This window comes from Colobus angolensis, unplaced genomic scaffold (assembly GCF_000951035.1).
Source record: "Colobus angolensis palliatus isolate OR3802 unplaced genomic scaffold, Cang.pa_1.0 Scaffold34, whole genome shotgun sequence".
Lineage (NCBI taxonomy): Eukaryota > Metazoa > Chordata > Mammalia > Primates > Cercopithecidae > Colobus > Colobus angolensis.
In genome coordinates, this window is record NW_012116710.1 from 1,035,886 (window position 1) to 1,051,997 (window position 16,112).

At 41.5% G+C, this 16,112-nt stretch overlaps 1 protein-coding gene across 1 annotated transcript in view; it reads left to right on the forward strand.

Moving 5' to 3' along the window:
* The window catches only part of FANCD2 (Fanconi anemia, complementation group D2), a 78,702-nt gene that overhangs the window by 12,205 nt on the left and 50,385 nt on the right, over window positions 1–16,112 (forward strand). Inside the window, exons 8-18 of the mRNA XM_011952507.1 lie at window positions 450–528; window positions 905–1,029; window positions 2,755–2,842; window positions 3,699–3,803; window positions 4,208–4,308; window positions 4,655–4,763; window positions 4,995–5,030; window positions 10,030–10,173; window positions 11,371–11,505; window positions 12,825–12,956; window positions 15,679–15,789. Of these exons, the coding sequence (XP_011807897.1) occupies window positions 450–528; window positions 905–1,029; window positions 2,755–2,842; window positions 3,699–3,803; window positions 4,208–4,308; window positions 4,655–4,763; window positions 4,995–5,030; window positions 10,030–10,173; window positions 11,371–11,505; window positions 12,825–12,956; window positions 15,679–15,789 (1,165 nt within the window). The remainder of the gene's footprint in view (window positions 1–449; window positions 529–904; window positions 1,030–2,754; window positions 2,843–3,698; window positions 3,804–4,207; window positions 4,309–4,654; window positions 4,764–4,994; window positions 5,031–10,029; window positions 10,174–11,370; window positions 11,506–12,824; window positions 12,957–15,678; window positions 15,790–16,112) is intronic.

Consider the following 16,112-nt stretch of genomic DNA (forward strand, 5'->3'; position numbering starts at 1 on the left):
CGCCCGGCTAGTTTTTTGTATTTTTTAGTAGAGACGGGGTTTCACCGTGTTAGCCAGGATGGTCTCGATCTCCTGACCTCATGATCCACCTGTCTCGGCCTCCCAAAGTGCTGGGATTACAGGCTTGAGCCACCGCGCCCGGCAATGTTATCTTTTTTAAAATTATTATTAAGAGATGCTGTCTAGCCCTGTCATCCCTTTTCTCTAAACCCTCCCGGATGTAGCCACTATTCATATTTAGCATACTTTCTAGACATTTTTCTCAACATACATAAGCATATATCTCCTGCATATTGGGTATCACTTGTGTGTCTAGTACAGTGCCAAATGCATAGTAGGTGTTCAGTAAATGTTAATGGAATGGCTAAAATATTTTGTGCAGTATTAATGCTTGCTGTTATTTTGGCCAGGAAGGCTAAGTTCCCTGTCTTCTCTTCCTAACATTTTAGCAAGACCAGTGATGAAATCAACATACCTCGACTCATTGTTAGTCAACTAAAGTGGCTTGACAGAATTGTGGATGGCAAGGTAGGCTTACGGACTTTATCTCTTGAATTTAAAGAGTATGTTTCTCATATCTTTTGGAAGTTGTATTTTTTTTTCTCTTTCTAAACAGAAAATTCATACTTTTCCATCCATCCATCCATCCATTAGGTTTTTCCAGTTTTCATCATTTGAGAATCATAGATATTTCACCCTTTAAATTTCATCAGAAAAGTTTAAATTCGAAGAGTAGGTATCATTTATTAAATAAATTAAATATTTGGAAAGATTCTTTTTCAAAGTACAGAGATAAATAACTATGTTTATCTCTCAAATAATTTCAGCTCTGCATTTCACAAGTAAGTAGTGTTTCTTTATTCTGGGTAATGTGCTGCAGTTCTAATAGTGTTCTCTACTGCAGGACCTCACCGCCAAGATCATGCAACTGATCAGTATTGCTCCAGAGAATCTGCAGCATGACATCATCACCAGCCTACCTGAGATCCTAGGGGATTCCCAGCACGCTGATGTGGGGAAAGAACTCAGGTGGATAAGCACTCTGTCACCATCTAAGTGAGGCTCAACTGTGGGGGCTTTATTGCAGTATGCAAAAAGCAGTAGTAATGTGGTCTCTTATATCTAAAAAAAGGATGATACCCACCTTCATGAGTAGGGTATGGGATTTGACTTAAAAAAAAAAAGGTATATATTTGAACAGGTCCACGTACTTTCTTCTTCTTTTGAGACGGAGTCTCGCTCTGTCGCCCAGGCTGGAGTGCAGTGGTGCGATCTCAGCTCATTGCAACCTCCACCTCCTGGGTTCATGCCATTCTCCTGCCTGAGCCTCCCAAGTAGCTGGGACTACAGGCGCCTGCCACCACGCCCGGCTAATTTTTTTGTATTTTTAGTAGAGACAGGGTTTCACCGTGTTAGCCTGGATGGTCTTGATATCCTGACCTTGTGATCCACCTGTCTCAGCCTCCGAAAGTGCTGGGATTACAAGTGTGAGCCACTGTGCCCAGCCCCACATACTTTCTTTTAAATGGTATACCTGTTATGAGCGTGAAGTCTGGCTTAGGATTAGGTATCTAAATTTGGCCAATGGAGAAGTTGACCATGATCCCTTAGTTTCATTAACATCTTCTTCAGGGCGTCCTTAACCCTGACTGCACATTAAAATCATTTGTGGAGCCTATTAAACATCTACCTTCTTTGGGTTCCTAGGTGATTCATTCTAATGCACAACCTTGCATCAGACCCTTTGCAGAGACCCATTGCTTGCTGTCATTCATTTGAAAAATAGTAATTGGTAGGGCAGTATTGAAGAAGGGGTGAACAATATCCCTAGGTAATAAAGTTTCTGTCATAATGCAACTTTTTATTGTACTAGAAGCGTTTTTTAAAAATTCAGTTTGTGATACTTCTTTTGTGTAGTTGTGTGCACAGCTACCTCCAAAACATCCAATGATTTCTTGCCTTTGTCCTTTTGAGCAGGATGCTCCCTATGGGCAAAGCACTATGCCACCCACTTTACCTGCCTGATGCCAGCTCATCTCCTTTTGTATAGTCTTCTTTTAGCATCTGTCACTGTGACTCATGCCTTTAATCCCAGCATGTTGGGCCGCTGAGGTGGGTGGGTCGCTTGAGCCCGGGAGTTCAAGACCAGCTTGGGCAACATGGTGAAAAGCCGTCTCTCCAAAAAATACGAAAATTAGCTGGATGTGGTGGTACGACCTGTAATTCTAGCTACTCAGGAGGCTGAGATGGGAGGATCAATTGAGAATGGAAGGTTGAAGCTACAGTGAACTGTGATCACGCTACTGTACTCAAGCCTGGGCATCAGAGTAAGACCCTGTCTCAAAAAGCAAAAAACAAAAAAAACAATCTATTACTGTCCTCACAACGTTGTGCTCCTGTAGCACCATGCGCATGTGTTTCTCATACTTATCACATTTCATTGTAAATGTTTTGTGTTTTCTTTTTCCTTTTTGCGGGGAAGGATATATACCAAACTAAATAGTGGTGTTCTCTGGGTAGTGGGGATTGTGATGGAAGGCTTGCTTCTACTTTTATTATTTGAATTTTTATAATGAGCATGTATTATTTTTTGCAGTCAAAACAATTTTTAAAGAAACATACTATAAATGGTAATTTAATGGAACTAAGTATGTCCTTTCTTTTCATACTGTAATGAATGATTTTCTCAAGTCATTGTCTGCCCAGCTCTGTTCAAACCATTACACAACTTTTTTGTTTTTCTACCATTCACAGTGACCTACTGATAGAGAATACTTCACTCACTGTCCCAATCCTGGATGTCCTTTCGAGCCTCCGACTTGACCCAAACTTCCTATTGAAGGTAGGAAAGACTCAGCTTTCCAGAAACTGAGCCAACTTTCCAACCTCCCGGAACAAGTGTTACTCAGTCATTGCCTTGGGAGTAATGAATATTTCATTTTGAAACCATAGTGAATCACATTTGATACTTTTTTTTCCCCACCTCAATGAGTTTCAGATGCTATTCTATGATAGAATCACAGGTCTGTTGTTTTTTTGGTTTCTGTTTTTGTTTTGTTTGTTTTTGAGTCTTGCTCTATCACCCAGACTGGAGTGCAGTGGCGCAATCTCCGCTCACTGCAACCTCTGCCTCCTGGTTTCAAGCAGTTCCCTGACTCGGCCTCCCGAGTAGCTGGGGTTACAGGCGCCTGCCACTACGCCTGGTTAATTTTTGTATTTTTAGTAGAGACTGGGTTTCACCATATTTGTCCAGGCTGGTCTTGAACTCTTGACCTTGTTTTCCACCTACCTCGGCCTCCCGAAGTGCTGGGATTACAGGCTTGAGCCACTGTGCCGGCCCACAGGTCTGTTTTTAAGCAGTAAGTTTTCAGTGGAAATGTGTATTATCTGAATCATACCTGCTTCCCATAGGAATAATACTTTTTATGCCTTACTGTAGCCAGTTGAGAATTTAGGCTCTGAATGTAAGATAATAGCTCTGTTTCACATTTATTGCCCATCTGTTTTTGACGAAGCTGTGGTATTAACAACTAAAAGATTCTAATTTGGGGAAAAATCTAAAATTTTTTTCCCCCTAAATTATAAGTGGGAAAATGGAGTAAGAGAAGTGATTTTTTTCTAATGTTACCTAACAGTTCAGTACAAAGTTGAGGTAGTGACATTAAAACTTATTAAGTTTTTGTGCTTTTAATTTTTAGGTTCGCCAGTTGGTGATGGATAAGTTGTCATCTATTAGATTGGAGGATTTACCTGTGATAATAAAGTTCATTCTTCATTCCATAACAGCCATGGATGCACTTGAGGTATGCTCTTATATCCCGTCACACCTAGATAAAGCAACTTAAGTTAATAAGTGCCAATTGCTCTTCTCTGTCCCCAGACTGAGAATACTAACTAATCCGGATAGCATTCAGAGGAGAGAATGGAGCTATTCAACAGATTCATTGATCTATATAAGTTGCTATGAGTTACATTTACTCTTTCTGTGTAGTACCTCACAGAATTCTGGGTATGACGTTTTATGGTTTTGGGTATGACGTTCTATGACATTGCATTAACTATTCTCCCAACTCTATTTTTCAAAATGTCCAACATTTAAAATTTTTTCTTCCTCAGTCTTTCAGGAGATTGTCATGGTTGAGAGACTGGACTGTGCCTACCCATTATGAATAAGCAGAAAACCATAGCTAATATTTACTTTCTGCAGGTAATTTCTGAGCTTCGGGAGAAGTTGGATCTGCAACATTGTGTTTTGCCATCACGGTTACAGGCTTCTCAAGTAAAGTTGAAAAGTAAAGGACGAGCAAGGTAAAGAGGTCATCCTCACATAGGATGTCACAATTTTCTGACATCCCACAGTCAGAGTTAGAGCTTAATACTTACAATTACAAATAATGGTACTATTATGACATTTATATCTAGTATTGTATAGTGTTTCAAACTTACAAATATGTATGTGATTATGTATGTGTTTATATGCTTTCTTAGCCATTCAGATCAATTCCAGACAGACTACAGTGCAAATTTATTAGCCATCTTATACATGAGGTTGTCATTTGCTCCAGGGTACATGGCTACTAAGCAGGAACTCAGATCTTGTAAGTTCTTTTCTGGTAGGTAGAACAGTAATTTGTTTCCTCTCTGCTACTTGTAGTTCCTCAGGAAATCAAGAAAGCAGCGATCAGAGCTGTGTTATTCTCCTCTTTGATGTAATAAAGTCAGCTATTAGATATGAGAAAACCATTTCAGAAGCCTGGATTAAGGTGAGATCTTTGGAACTTTGATTATCAAGGAGGAAATGAGTGGCAATTAGTGACAGATGTATAACTGAGGTAGCTTGAAATAAAAATCTCAAAAATTCAAGTGGAAATGATAGCTCATGGTTGCCATGTGGACACATTGACTCTTGGATGACATAACAGGGCTTGCTGAGTAAGGTGAAGCGTGTTTCGCTGATGTGTCGTAATGTTTTTGTGACTCTCCTGTTTTTTCAGGCAATTGAAAACACTGCCTCAGTGTCTGAACACAAGGTAATGTTCATGTACTATGCATTTTCAGTATTGCAGACTTAAAAGTAATGACGTTGGCTAGCTTGCCTTCCCGCTTTCTTTCTTTCCCCTCCCTCCAGTCACTTTTTTTCTCTTCTCTAGTTGCTCTAATAAACATTAGCTGTCTGGGGAAGATAATCTGAGGGGGCGACTGGCCAGGTAGCCTGCCCCTATTCACTCTGGCTATAAAATAAGCCTACAGTATCTGTAAGGGGAAATACTAACAGTGTAACTAAGCACATCAAGATGCAGTCAAAGAAGCCAAGTCCCCACTGATGAGATGAAGAAAATAACCACTTGAGTCTCAGGTCCCTGTATCTGCCTAATTGCCCTTCCTTCCACCCAGCACCACTGTCAAGATAATGGCATTCCATGTTTTACTTTACTTTGTCCATGTAGACCTAACTGGAGTAAATCAGTCTGTCCACTGTCAAGGCAATGGTACTGGATCTTATGTCTCTATTCTAGAAGTACCTTCCATCAAAAAGCCAGATGGTTGGCTGGGCACTGTGGCTCACGCCTATAGTCCCAGCACTTTGGGAGGCTGAGGCAGGCAGATGATCTGAGGTCAGGAGTTTGAGACCAGCCTGGCCAATGTAGCGAAACCCTGTCTCTAAAAAAAACTAAAGGCTGGGCGCGGTGGCTCAAGCCTGTAATCCCAGCACTTTGGGAGGCCAAGACGGGTGGATCACGAGGTCAGGAGATCGAGCCCATCCTGGCTAACATGGTGAAACCCCGTCTCTACTAAAAAATACTAAAAAACTAGCCGGGCGAGGTGGCGGGCGCCTGTAGTCCCAGCTACTCCGGAGGCTGAGGCAGGAGAATGGCGTAAACCCGGGAGGCGGAGCTTGCAGTTAGCTGAGATCTGGCCATTGCACTCCAGCCCAGGTGACAGAGCGAGACTCCGTCTCAAAAAAAAAAAAATAAATAAAAATAACTAAAAAAAATAAAAAATTAGCCTGGCCTGGTGTCATGCACCACTGCACTCCAGCCTGGGCAACAGTGCAAGACTCCATCTCAAAAAAAAAAAAAGCCAGATGATTGAGTTCCTTAGGTTTTGATTGGTTGTCTTTAAAGATTTTTCTTTGGTTGGAATCTGTTTTGTGGGATTTTTGTTAGTTGTGTTAGCCAGTTTTTGGATGACTATCTTAAAAACTTTCATGATGCTGAATAAAGCAATGAAAATTCAGAATTTTTTCTGGTGAAAAATATCAAAGTACTCCAACACACTATTTTTGGTTTTGGATAAACATAAATTTACCACCATGGCTGCCTGCATTCCTATTTTTACATATTTGTAATCATTGTATAAATATAATTTCTATTCCTATTTTTTTCTTTACATTTTTTCTCCTGTCATAAATATTTCAAGTGTCTGCTTTGTCTTCATTGTTATCTTTTATGACTGTATTCTGGTCTAATAACTCAATTTTGGTGTCCTCAGGAGTGGGGCAGTCAGTTAAGAGAAGCAGTAAAATTTGTTTTGTTTTTTCTTGTTTGTCCTGATTTCCTTTTTAACTTTTTTTTTTTTTTTCCTGGAAGCGTAGACTCAAGTTGCCCTGAATACACTCCCAATGTTTTCTCTTTTTTTGTCTTGTTTTGTTTTTCAAGAGACTGTCTTGCTCTGTCACCCAAGCTGGAGTGCGGTGGTAGCATCATAGCTTACTGCAGCCTCAAACTCCTCGGTTCAAGTGATCCTCCCACCTCAATCTTCGGAGTAGCTGGGACTACAGGCAAGCACCACCAGGCCTGGCTAATTGTTTTATTTATTTATTATTATTATTTTTATTTTTTTTGAGATGGTGTTTCGCTTTTTTGCCCAGGCTAGAGTGATGTGGCACAATCTCAGCTCACTGCAACCTCCACCCCCTGGGTTTAAGCAGTTCTCCTGCCTCAGCCTCCCTAGTAGCTGGGATTATAGGTGCCCGCCACCGTGCCCAGCTAATTTTTGCATTTTTAGTAGAGACGGGATTTCACCATGTCTGCCAGGCTGGTCTCAAACTCCTGACCTCAGGTGATCCGCCCACCTCGACCTCCCAAAGTGCTGGGATTACAGGTGTGACCCAACATGCCAGGCCAATTTTTTTATTTTTTATATAGATGAGGTCTTGCTGTGTTGCCCAGACTAGTCTGAAATTTTTTTTTTTTTTTTTCTGAAACGGAGTCTCACTGTGTCGCCCAGGCTGGAGTGCAGTGGCGTGGCCTGGCTAATTTTTTTTTTGTATTTTTAGTAGAGACAGGGTTTCACTGTGTTAGCCAGGATGGTCTCGATCTCCTGACCTCGTGATCTGCCCGCCTCAGCCTGCCAAAGTGCTGGGATTACAGGCATGAGCCCATGAGCCACTGCACCTGGCCTGGTCTCAAATTTTTAGCTTCAAGTGATCCTCCTGCTTGGGCCTCCCAAAGTGCTGGGATTATAGGCATGAGCCACTGCTCCCAGTCCTCAAATTTTTCTTTTTTAAACTTAGGTAAACAAACTAATTATGGAGAAAAACCCACAAGGAAACTACAGATGTAAAATAATACCGTTTTTCTCCACTCTCTGTCCCATTCCTCAGGGATAATCATCCTTCCAAATTTTTTCTCTTCATATACAAGCTGTAATTGCGTGGAAGTACAGGTATACTCTTATACCTACACATATATATGTTTATATATTATTTTTACAAAAGCAGAATCTTAACTATGATTATGGGTGGTGGTGGTGTTGTTTAAAGAGACAGGGTCTCACTCTGTCACCAGGCTGGAGTGCAGTGGCATAATCATAGCTCACTGTTGCCTCAACCTCCTGGGTTCAAGTGAGCCTCCGTCCTCAGCCTCTCAAAGCAGTGGGATTATAGGCATGAGCCACCATGCCCAGCCGGATTATCCTTTTGCAGGTTGCTGTTTTTTCCGCTTCATATCAGGAATGTCTTTTTTCTGTCAAAAAATATAGTATGGCTTAGCAGTCCCTAACCTTTTTGGCACCAGGGACTGGTTTCATGGAAGACAGTTTTTCCACAGACCGTGTCAGGGCATGATTTCGGGATGAAACAGTTCTACCTTAGATCATCAGGCACTATTTAGATTCTCATAAGGAATGTGCAGCCTAGATCCTGTGCATGTGCAGTTCACAATAGGGTTCACACTCCCATGAGAATCTAATACTGCTGCTATTCTGACAGGAGAAGGATCTCAGGTGGTAATGCCCACTTGACCACCCCTTACCTCCTGCTGTGCACTTGGTTCCTAGCAGACCACAGACTCTGTGGTCCAGGGGTTGCAGACCCCTGGTCTAGCTTATTCTTTTTGTTTGTTTGTTAATTTTTTAATTAAAAAAAATTTTTTTTAAGATAGAGCTTTGCTCTATCACTTAGGCTGCAGTGCAGTGGCATAATCTTGGCTCACTGTAACCTCCACCTCCCGGGTATAAGTGATTCACTTGCCACAGCTTCCCAAGTAGCTGGGATTACAGGCACCTGCCACCATGACTGACTAATTTTTTTGTGAGTATTTTTGGTAGAGATGGTGTTTCACCACGTTGGCCAGGCTAGTCTCAAGCTCCTGACCGCAGGTAATCTGCCCACCTCGGCCTCCCAAAGTGCTGGGATTACAGGCATGAGCCACCACACCCTGCATGGCTTTTTCTTTTTGATGACTGTGTAATATTCCAAAAATTAAAATAACTCCATCATAATGTATTGAATTTTTCCCATATTGATACCATTTATAGTCTTTCCAACATTTTTTTTTTTTTTTTTTTTTTGAGACGGAGTCTGGCTCTGTCGCCCAGGCTGGAGTACAGTGGTCGGATCTCAGCTCACTGCAAGCTCTGCCTCCCGGGTTTTCGCCATTCTCCTGCCACAGCCTCCCCAGTAGCTGGGACTACAGGCGCCCGCCACCTTGTCCAGCTATTTTTTTGTATTTTTTTAGTAGAGATGGGGTTTCACCATGTTAGCCAGGATGGTCTTGATCTCCTGACCTAGTGATCCACCCGTCTCGGCCTCCCAAAGTGCTGGGATTACAGGCTTGAGCCACCGCGCCCGGCCGTCTTTCCAACTTTTTACAAAGTAATTTTCCTTTTTTTTTTTTTTTTTGAGACAGTCTTGCTCTGTCACCCAGGCTCGAGTACAGTGGCTCGATCTTGGCTCACTGCAACCTCTGGCTCCTGGGTTCACGCCATTCTCCTGCCTCAGCCTCCCCAGTAGCTGGGACTACAGGCGCCCGCCACTATGCCCAGCTAATTTTTATATTTTTTAGTAGAGATGGGGTTTCACCATGTTGGCCAGGCTGGTCTCAAACTCCTGACCTCATAATCTGCCCACCTCAGCCTCCCAAAGTGCTGAGATTACAGGCATGAGCCACCACACCCTGCATGGCTTTTTCTTTTTGATGACTGTGTAATATTCCAAAAATTAAAATAACTCCATCATAATGTATTGAATTTTTCCCATATTGATACCATTTATAGTCTTTCCAACATTTTTTTTTTTTTTTTTTTTTTGAGACGGAGTCTCACTCTTGCCACTCTTGCAGTGGCACCATCTTGGCTCACTGCAAGCTCTGCCTCCTGGGTTCACGCCATTCTCCTGCCTCAGCCTCCCCAGCAGCTGGGACTACAGGCGCACGCTGCCACACCCGGCTAATTTTTTGTGTTTTTAGTAGAGATGGGTTTCACCGTGTTAGCCAGGATGGTCTCGATCTCCTGACCTTGTGATCCGCCCGCCTTGGCCTCCCGAAGTGCTGGGATTACAGGCGTGAGCCACCATGCCTGGCCTGCTCTGTATTCTTAAGAGGTACCAGTGGTTAACAGTTGTGGCACTTTATTTCTCTGAAAAATATTTCTGGGTTTTGTGAAAAGTGTAGATACTCACAGGGGAGTGTGTGGAACAAATGAGCATTATCCATTCTGTGTTTTAACGGGGAAAAGCTGCTGTTTCATTGTAGCGAATGTACTGTTTTGTTAACTGTTTTTCTATTATTGCGTATTTATTGACATTAGGTGTTTGACCTGGTGATGCTTTTCATCATCTATAGCACCAATATTCAGACAAAGAAGTACATTGAAAGGGTGCTAAGAAATAAGATTCGATCAGGCTACATTCAAGAACAGCTGCTCCAGAGTACATTCTCTGTTCATTACTTAGTAAGTGTCAGAGACTATTGATCTTTAATCTAAAATGGAAAGCTTTACAGCTCCCATGTAAAATTTCATCTTATTTCAGTCCATTGTTCAAACCCATTGAGATTTTTGCATTTTATTTTTGCATTAATTATTTTAATTGTCTATCTCAATGCAGTTTGCAACTTTGACAAACTGACCTTCCGTATCCTATTTAAGTAGCTTACAAAAACCTTGAGGGGAAAAGGACCAGCCTGTAGAAACTAGTAGAAACGTAAATATGAACCTATTTGAATTGTCACTCTTTGGCCATTCAAAACTGTGGAATTTAGGTGATAATTCCTCTGGAAATGTAAATTATTCAAAGTGGAATTTTATAAGCTGGGAATAGTGTTTTGCCAGCTGAACATTCAAGGTATTAACAGTATAGAACTTAGAAAACTGGATGGGCCAGTCGTTTGGGGTTTGGGTTAGGAGCTAATGAGAATACCTCATTGGGTCTTAAATTTTACATTTAGATATAGATTTAGCAGTTGTATTGTTTTATCTTGCAGTTCTTTCTGTGTTTATTTCTGCCAGTTGTATATGTTTTGAGCTGTAATTTTCTAGACACAGAAACCATATGTAATTTTTCATTGTATTTTCCCCAATAAAGCATTATACCCAGCTGAGTACTAAATATAAGATTTTTAAAACTTATGATATCAATAAGGAAGCTATGTTTTTTAACTGGTTATTTAGTCTGGGTCTATTAATATCTATGTATATTACATTATTAGTAGGGTGTGATCACTTCTCTTCTTGATCTTCTTTTAAAAAAAATCAGTTTAGTTAGCATTGAACCTTCTAGACCAACTTCAAATTATAAGCAAGGTGGAACATCCCTGGGGGGGTAGTGTGATTGCATGGGGAAACTGGGATTTAGAAGATCTGGCCTCCAATCCCAAATTGAGCAGATATGAATGTTCTATTAGGCTTATAATTTAACTTCTTTAAGCTTAAAGGTCAATTATTATCCAAACGTGGAATCCCATTGATGCTGAGAGTAATCTCGGAATGGTGAAGGATTATTTTTGTGTAAAGCAAAGATTAAGATTTCCTAAGTTAAAATGAGAGTTAGGAAGGAGAAGTCTGACATTCCAAAAGGATAAGTTAACTCTTAGCTTGTGTACTAACTGCTTCTTATAGCTCCTTTTCTCTCTCTACTCTTCCCCACTCAAGGTTCTTAAGGATATGTGTTCATCCATTCTGTCTCTGGCTCAGAGTTTGCTTCACTCTCTAGACCAGAGTATAATTTCATTTGGCAGTCTCCTATACAAATATGCATTTAAGTTTTTTGACACGTACTGCCAGCAGGTATGTTGAAACATTTATTTTGGCAAGGAGGGAACAGGGGAAAGGAAAATAATCTGATGTTTATTTCTTGTTGGTTGGAACTTACTGAAGGGGAAGGAACTCTGAACTGGGTCTCAGGAAAGCTCAATTCTACTCCCAGCCTTGATGAAATGAAGAGACTTGACTGGTGGATCTAACTCTGTGTTCTGAGCTCTAAAATTCTGTCTGAAATTAAGATCCAGATCTATTTCAAAACATGAGACACTTTTTTTGTTTTGTTTTGTTTTGAGACGGGGTTTTCCTCTTCAGGTCCAGGCTGGAGTGCAGTGGCATGATCTCGGCCTACTGCAACTTTTGCCTCCCAGGTTCAAGCGATTCTCCTGTCTCAGCCTCCTGAGTAGCTGTGATTAAAGGCACACACCACCACAACTGGCTAATTTTTTGTATTTTTAGTAGAGACAGGGTTTCACCATGTTGGCCAGGTTGGTCTGGAACTCCTGACCTCAGGTGATCCGCCTGCCTTGGCCTCTCAAAGTGCTGGGATTACAGGCATGAGCCATCGGGCCCAGCCAAGACACATTTTAATAGCATATATCCAGAGAGGAGGGACTGTATTTGTGGAAAATGTTTATGAAAGCAAGTAAAGAACAGTGTCTTATTTTGTATTTTTACATATATTCTTCCTATTATTGACAATGTTAAAACACATTTGAATGGAAATTTTAAAATGAAGATTTGTAAAAAAATTTTAAACATTTAAAGTAGAGCAGTAGTTGCAGCTGACATGAGGTAGCTGCTGCAGTTGAGAATATAATTCTGTTATGACTATTACACAGTGACGGTATAAAGGGAGAATGGCATCTAAGACATTTTTGAACCTTCTTAATATCTTAGAGATACTATCATGATCCATGTTTGCTTGGAAATATGCAAGTCTAGCCAGTACTATATAAAGAAAGCCTTTAAAGCTTTTAATCCTTGAGTGCCATCATTTTGAGAAATTTCAACTGATCTTGTACAACCTCAACTTAAAGGGTAAAATTTAACCCATGTGGGAACAAGAAAGAGGAAAACTATGCCAAGGAGCAAAATCAGGAGGGCTTAGGTAGTGCTCACCGATAAAATATGGGAAATAGGTCAAGATGGGATGGTAAAGTTACGCTGGCATATTCCTAAATCTCCTGAAGCCAACATTAATGAAAACTAGATAATAGATGATGGGATTGGGTTGATTGTGATTTTAATGAAGTAGAGATTCGAGAGGCCTTGGGGGTGAATCCCTTTAGAATGGCCATCCCGTATTTTGTTTTACATTGTCCTGTTGACTCTCCTCTGTATAGGAGGTGGTTGGTGCCTTAGTGACCCATATCTGCAGTGGGAATGAAGCTGAAGTTGATACCGCGTTAGATGTCCTCCTAGAGTTGGTAGTGTTAAACCCGTCTGCTATGATGATGAATGCTGTCTTTGTAAAGGTATCTTATTGGCTTCTTTCACTTTAGATATTGAATACTGTAATTGGTGGGAGGAGGTGGGAAGGAGGTGAGATGATGGGCAAGTAATATAAATAAAAAGTGACTATCTATGTGTTGATTCATTCAGCAAACTTCTTTATACCTAACCTACAGGCTAAGATTTATTCTGGGTGCTGTGGGTGTAAAGCAGGTCCTTGCCTTTGATGTTAAAGACTAAGACACCTAAGCAAGTCACTATAAATACAATATGGTGAATTCTCTGGTAAAGTACTATAGCTAAAACAGAGCAAGAATAATTAAATTTAGCCTGGGAAGCTGGAGAATTCTTCAAAGAGATGATTTGAGTGATTGCTGAAGGATGGGAATGACTGACAAGAGAAAGTATGGGAAGCTGTGTTCTAGGCAGAGAAGAGTTTGAGCAGAAACAAACTGGTGCCCAAGTCAATGGTGTGACTGAGGAATGAGAAGCAAACAAGCATGACTGGAGAATAGGATATATATGGAGAAGAGTGATGGGAGGCAAGGCTGGTAAGACATAGGACAGGCCCATTTGCAAAGAGTCTCAAATAACATGCTAAGGAGTTTCAACTTTATTTTCTAGACATTAGGGAGCTATTAGCAGTTTTTACACAGAGTTGGTTTAATCTGCTCAGCATTCAGAGATAACTCAGTAGGCTATATCATGGGTGGATTAGAGACTGCTGAAAGGGTCTAAGGCAGTGAGAGTAAGGGCCAGATTTTGGTCACGGGAATGTAGAAGAAATGATGGCTTAAGAGACAATTTGGTGTTAGAAGGAGCTTTCAGTGAGCCGAGATCGCACCACTGCACTCCAGCCTGGGCAACAGAGCAAGACTCCGTCTCAAAAAATAAAAAAAAAAAAGAGAATATGTGGCAATGAGAAACAGGAAAACTAGGTCCAAGTTTTTCGTGTTAGGAAACCAGGTGAATGGTTGTGCTGTTTCCGGAGACCAGGAGGGGAGTGCGTTTTCTGTAAGAAGTATGATGAGTTCACTATGGGATAGCCACATGTAGGTGGTTAGTGGATAGTTGGAAATTCTGGTTTGGAACCCTGCGGGGCACCCTTTGGTGGAAGATTTAGTTTGGATATTCAGAACCATATAAATGTGAGCTCAACTGAGGTAATTTTGAGGCAGAAGACCATAGAAGCTTAGAAGAGGACAGCTGGGCACGGTGGCTTACGCCTGTAATCCCAGCATTTTGGGAGGCCGAGGCGGACAGATCACCTGAGGTTAGGAGTTCAAGACCAGCCTGATCAACACGGGAAAACCCCCTCCTCTACTAAAAATACAAAAATTAGTCGGGCATGGTGGTGCATGCCTGTAATCCCAGCTACTCGAGAGGCTGAGGCAGGAGAATCATTTGAACCCAGGAGGTGGAGGCTGCAGTGAGCTGAGATCATGCCATCACACTCCAGCCTAGGCGAGAAGAGCGAAACTCTGTCAAAAAAAAAAGCGAGGGATTTATCTCTAGTGCTGGATACTGTAGAGGTTGAAGATGGAGCAGAGGCTATTGTCTTTGGCAATTATACCTCTGGCAACCTCTGAGAGAACAGTGTTAATTGAATTATAAGGTTGGAAGCCAGAGAGCAGTAACTTGAAGACTTGGGGAACAGAGTCAATGTTGAGAAGCATCAAAGAGGACAGAATAAGAAAAGTAGCTTGAGAAGGAAGCTAGTTGCAAGGGAGATTTATTTTTTGAGACGAATCTTGCTCTGTCCCCCAGGCTGGAGTGCAGTGGCGCGATCTTGGCTCACTGCAAGCTCCGCCTCCCGGGTTCACACCGTTCTCCTGCCTCAGCCTCCCGAGTAGCTGGGACTACAGGTGGCTGCCACCACGCCTGGCTAATTTTTGGTATTTTTAGAGATGGGATTTGACCATGTTAGCCAGGATGGTCTCAATCTCCTGCCTTCGTGATCTGCCTGTCTCGGCCTCCCAAAGTGCTGGGATTAGAAGTGTGAGCCACCGCACCGGGCTGCAAGGGAGATTTTTTTTAGATAAGGAGGCTTGAGATTGCTTTTAGGCTGAGAGAAAGAATTCAATAGAGAGGAGAAAATGGAGATTTTTAGAAACTAATTAAAAGTTTTCAAAGCTGTTTTATTACTTTATCCTCAGACAAACCATGAAAGGTAGTATAGGCTATTATTATTGCCATGTTACAGATGAGAAAAGCTGAAACATTTCCCACGGTTGCAAAGTAAGTAGTTTCCTTGTGACTCCTTACAGATTTGTAGAGAAAGGAGAAATAATTTATGGAGTAGAAGCTGGAAAGGGATGATATAGCAAGGAATAGGGTAAAGACATAACTTTTGGTAGAATATTGTTTTCACTGAAAAAAGGGGAAAGGTGGAGGTAAAGAATACTGAGAACTGGGAGGTGCATTAGAATGACTAAGCAGTAGATGACTAAAGCCCAGGATTGTGGTTTAGAGTGAAGAGGATAACTTTATCTTTCCTGATAGTTAGTTCCTAGTCTCTGATAATAAGAGACTTAGAAAGCTGGAAGAGTTTTCTCAGTTTATTTCCAGTCTATCAAACCTTTGGGCTCTGAGCGTAGCGTTTAGAACTTGAGCTTTTAAGGGAGCTAAAAAGTTTTAGATACCTGGCTATCTATGTGTGCCTTTTTTACAGGGATTTTAATTTTTTGATTTTTAAGGGAAAAATATTAGCTGCTAGCCTCATTGTTGGCATCATTTTTTCCACAGGGCATTTTAGATTATCTGGATAACATACCCCCTCAGCAAATACGAAAAGTCTTCTATGTTCTCAGCACACTGGCATTTAGTAAACAGAATGAAGCCAGCAGCCACATCCAGGTAAGAGGCAATGTTGGGAAAGATTCTTTTTTTTTTTTTTTTTGAAACGGAATCTAGCTCTGTCTCCTAGACTGGAGTGCAGTTGGCACGATCTCGGCTCAGTGCAACCTCCGCCTCCTGGGCTCAAGCTATTATCCTGCCTCAGCCTCCCAAGTAGCTGGGACTACGGGCACATGCCACCATACGTGGCTAATTTTTGTAATTTTACTACTTTGTATTAATTTTAAACCTCTATTTTTTTTTTTTTTTTGAGACGGAGTCTTGCTCCGTTGCCCAGGCTGGAGTGCAGTGGCCGGATCTCAGCCCACTGCAACCTCCACCTC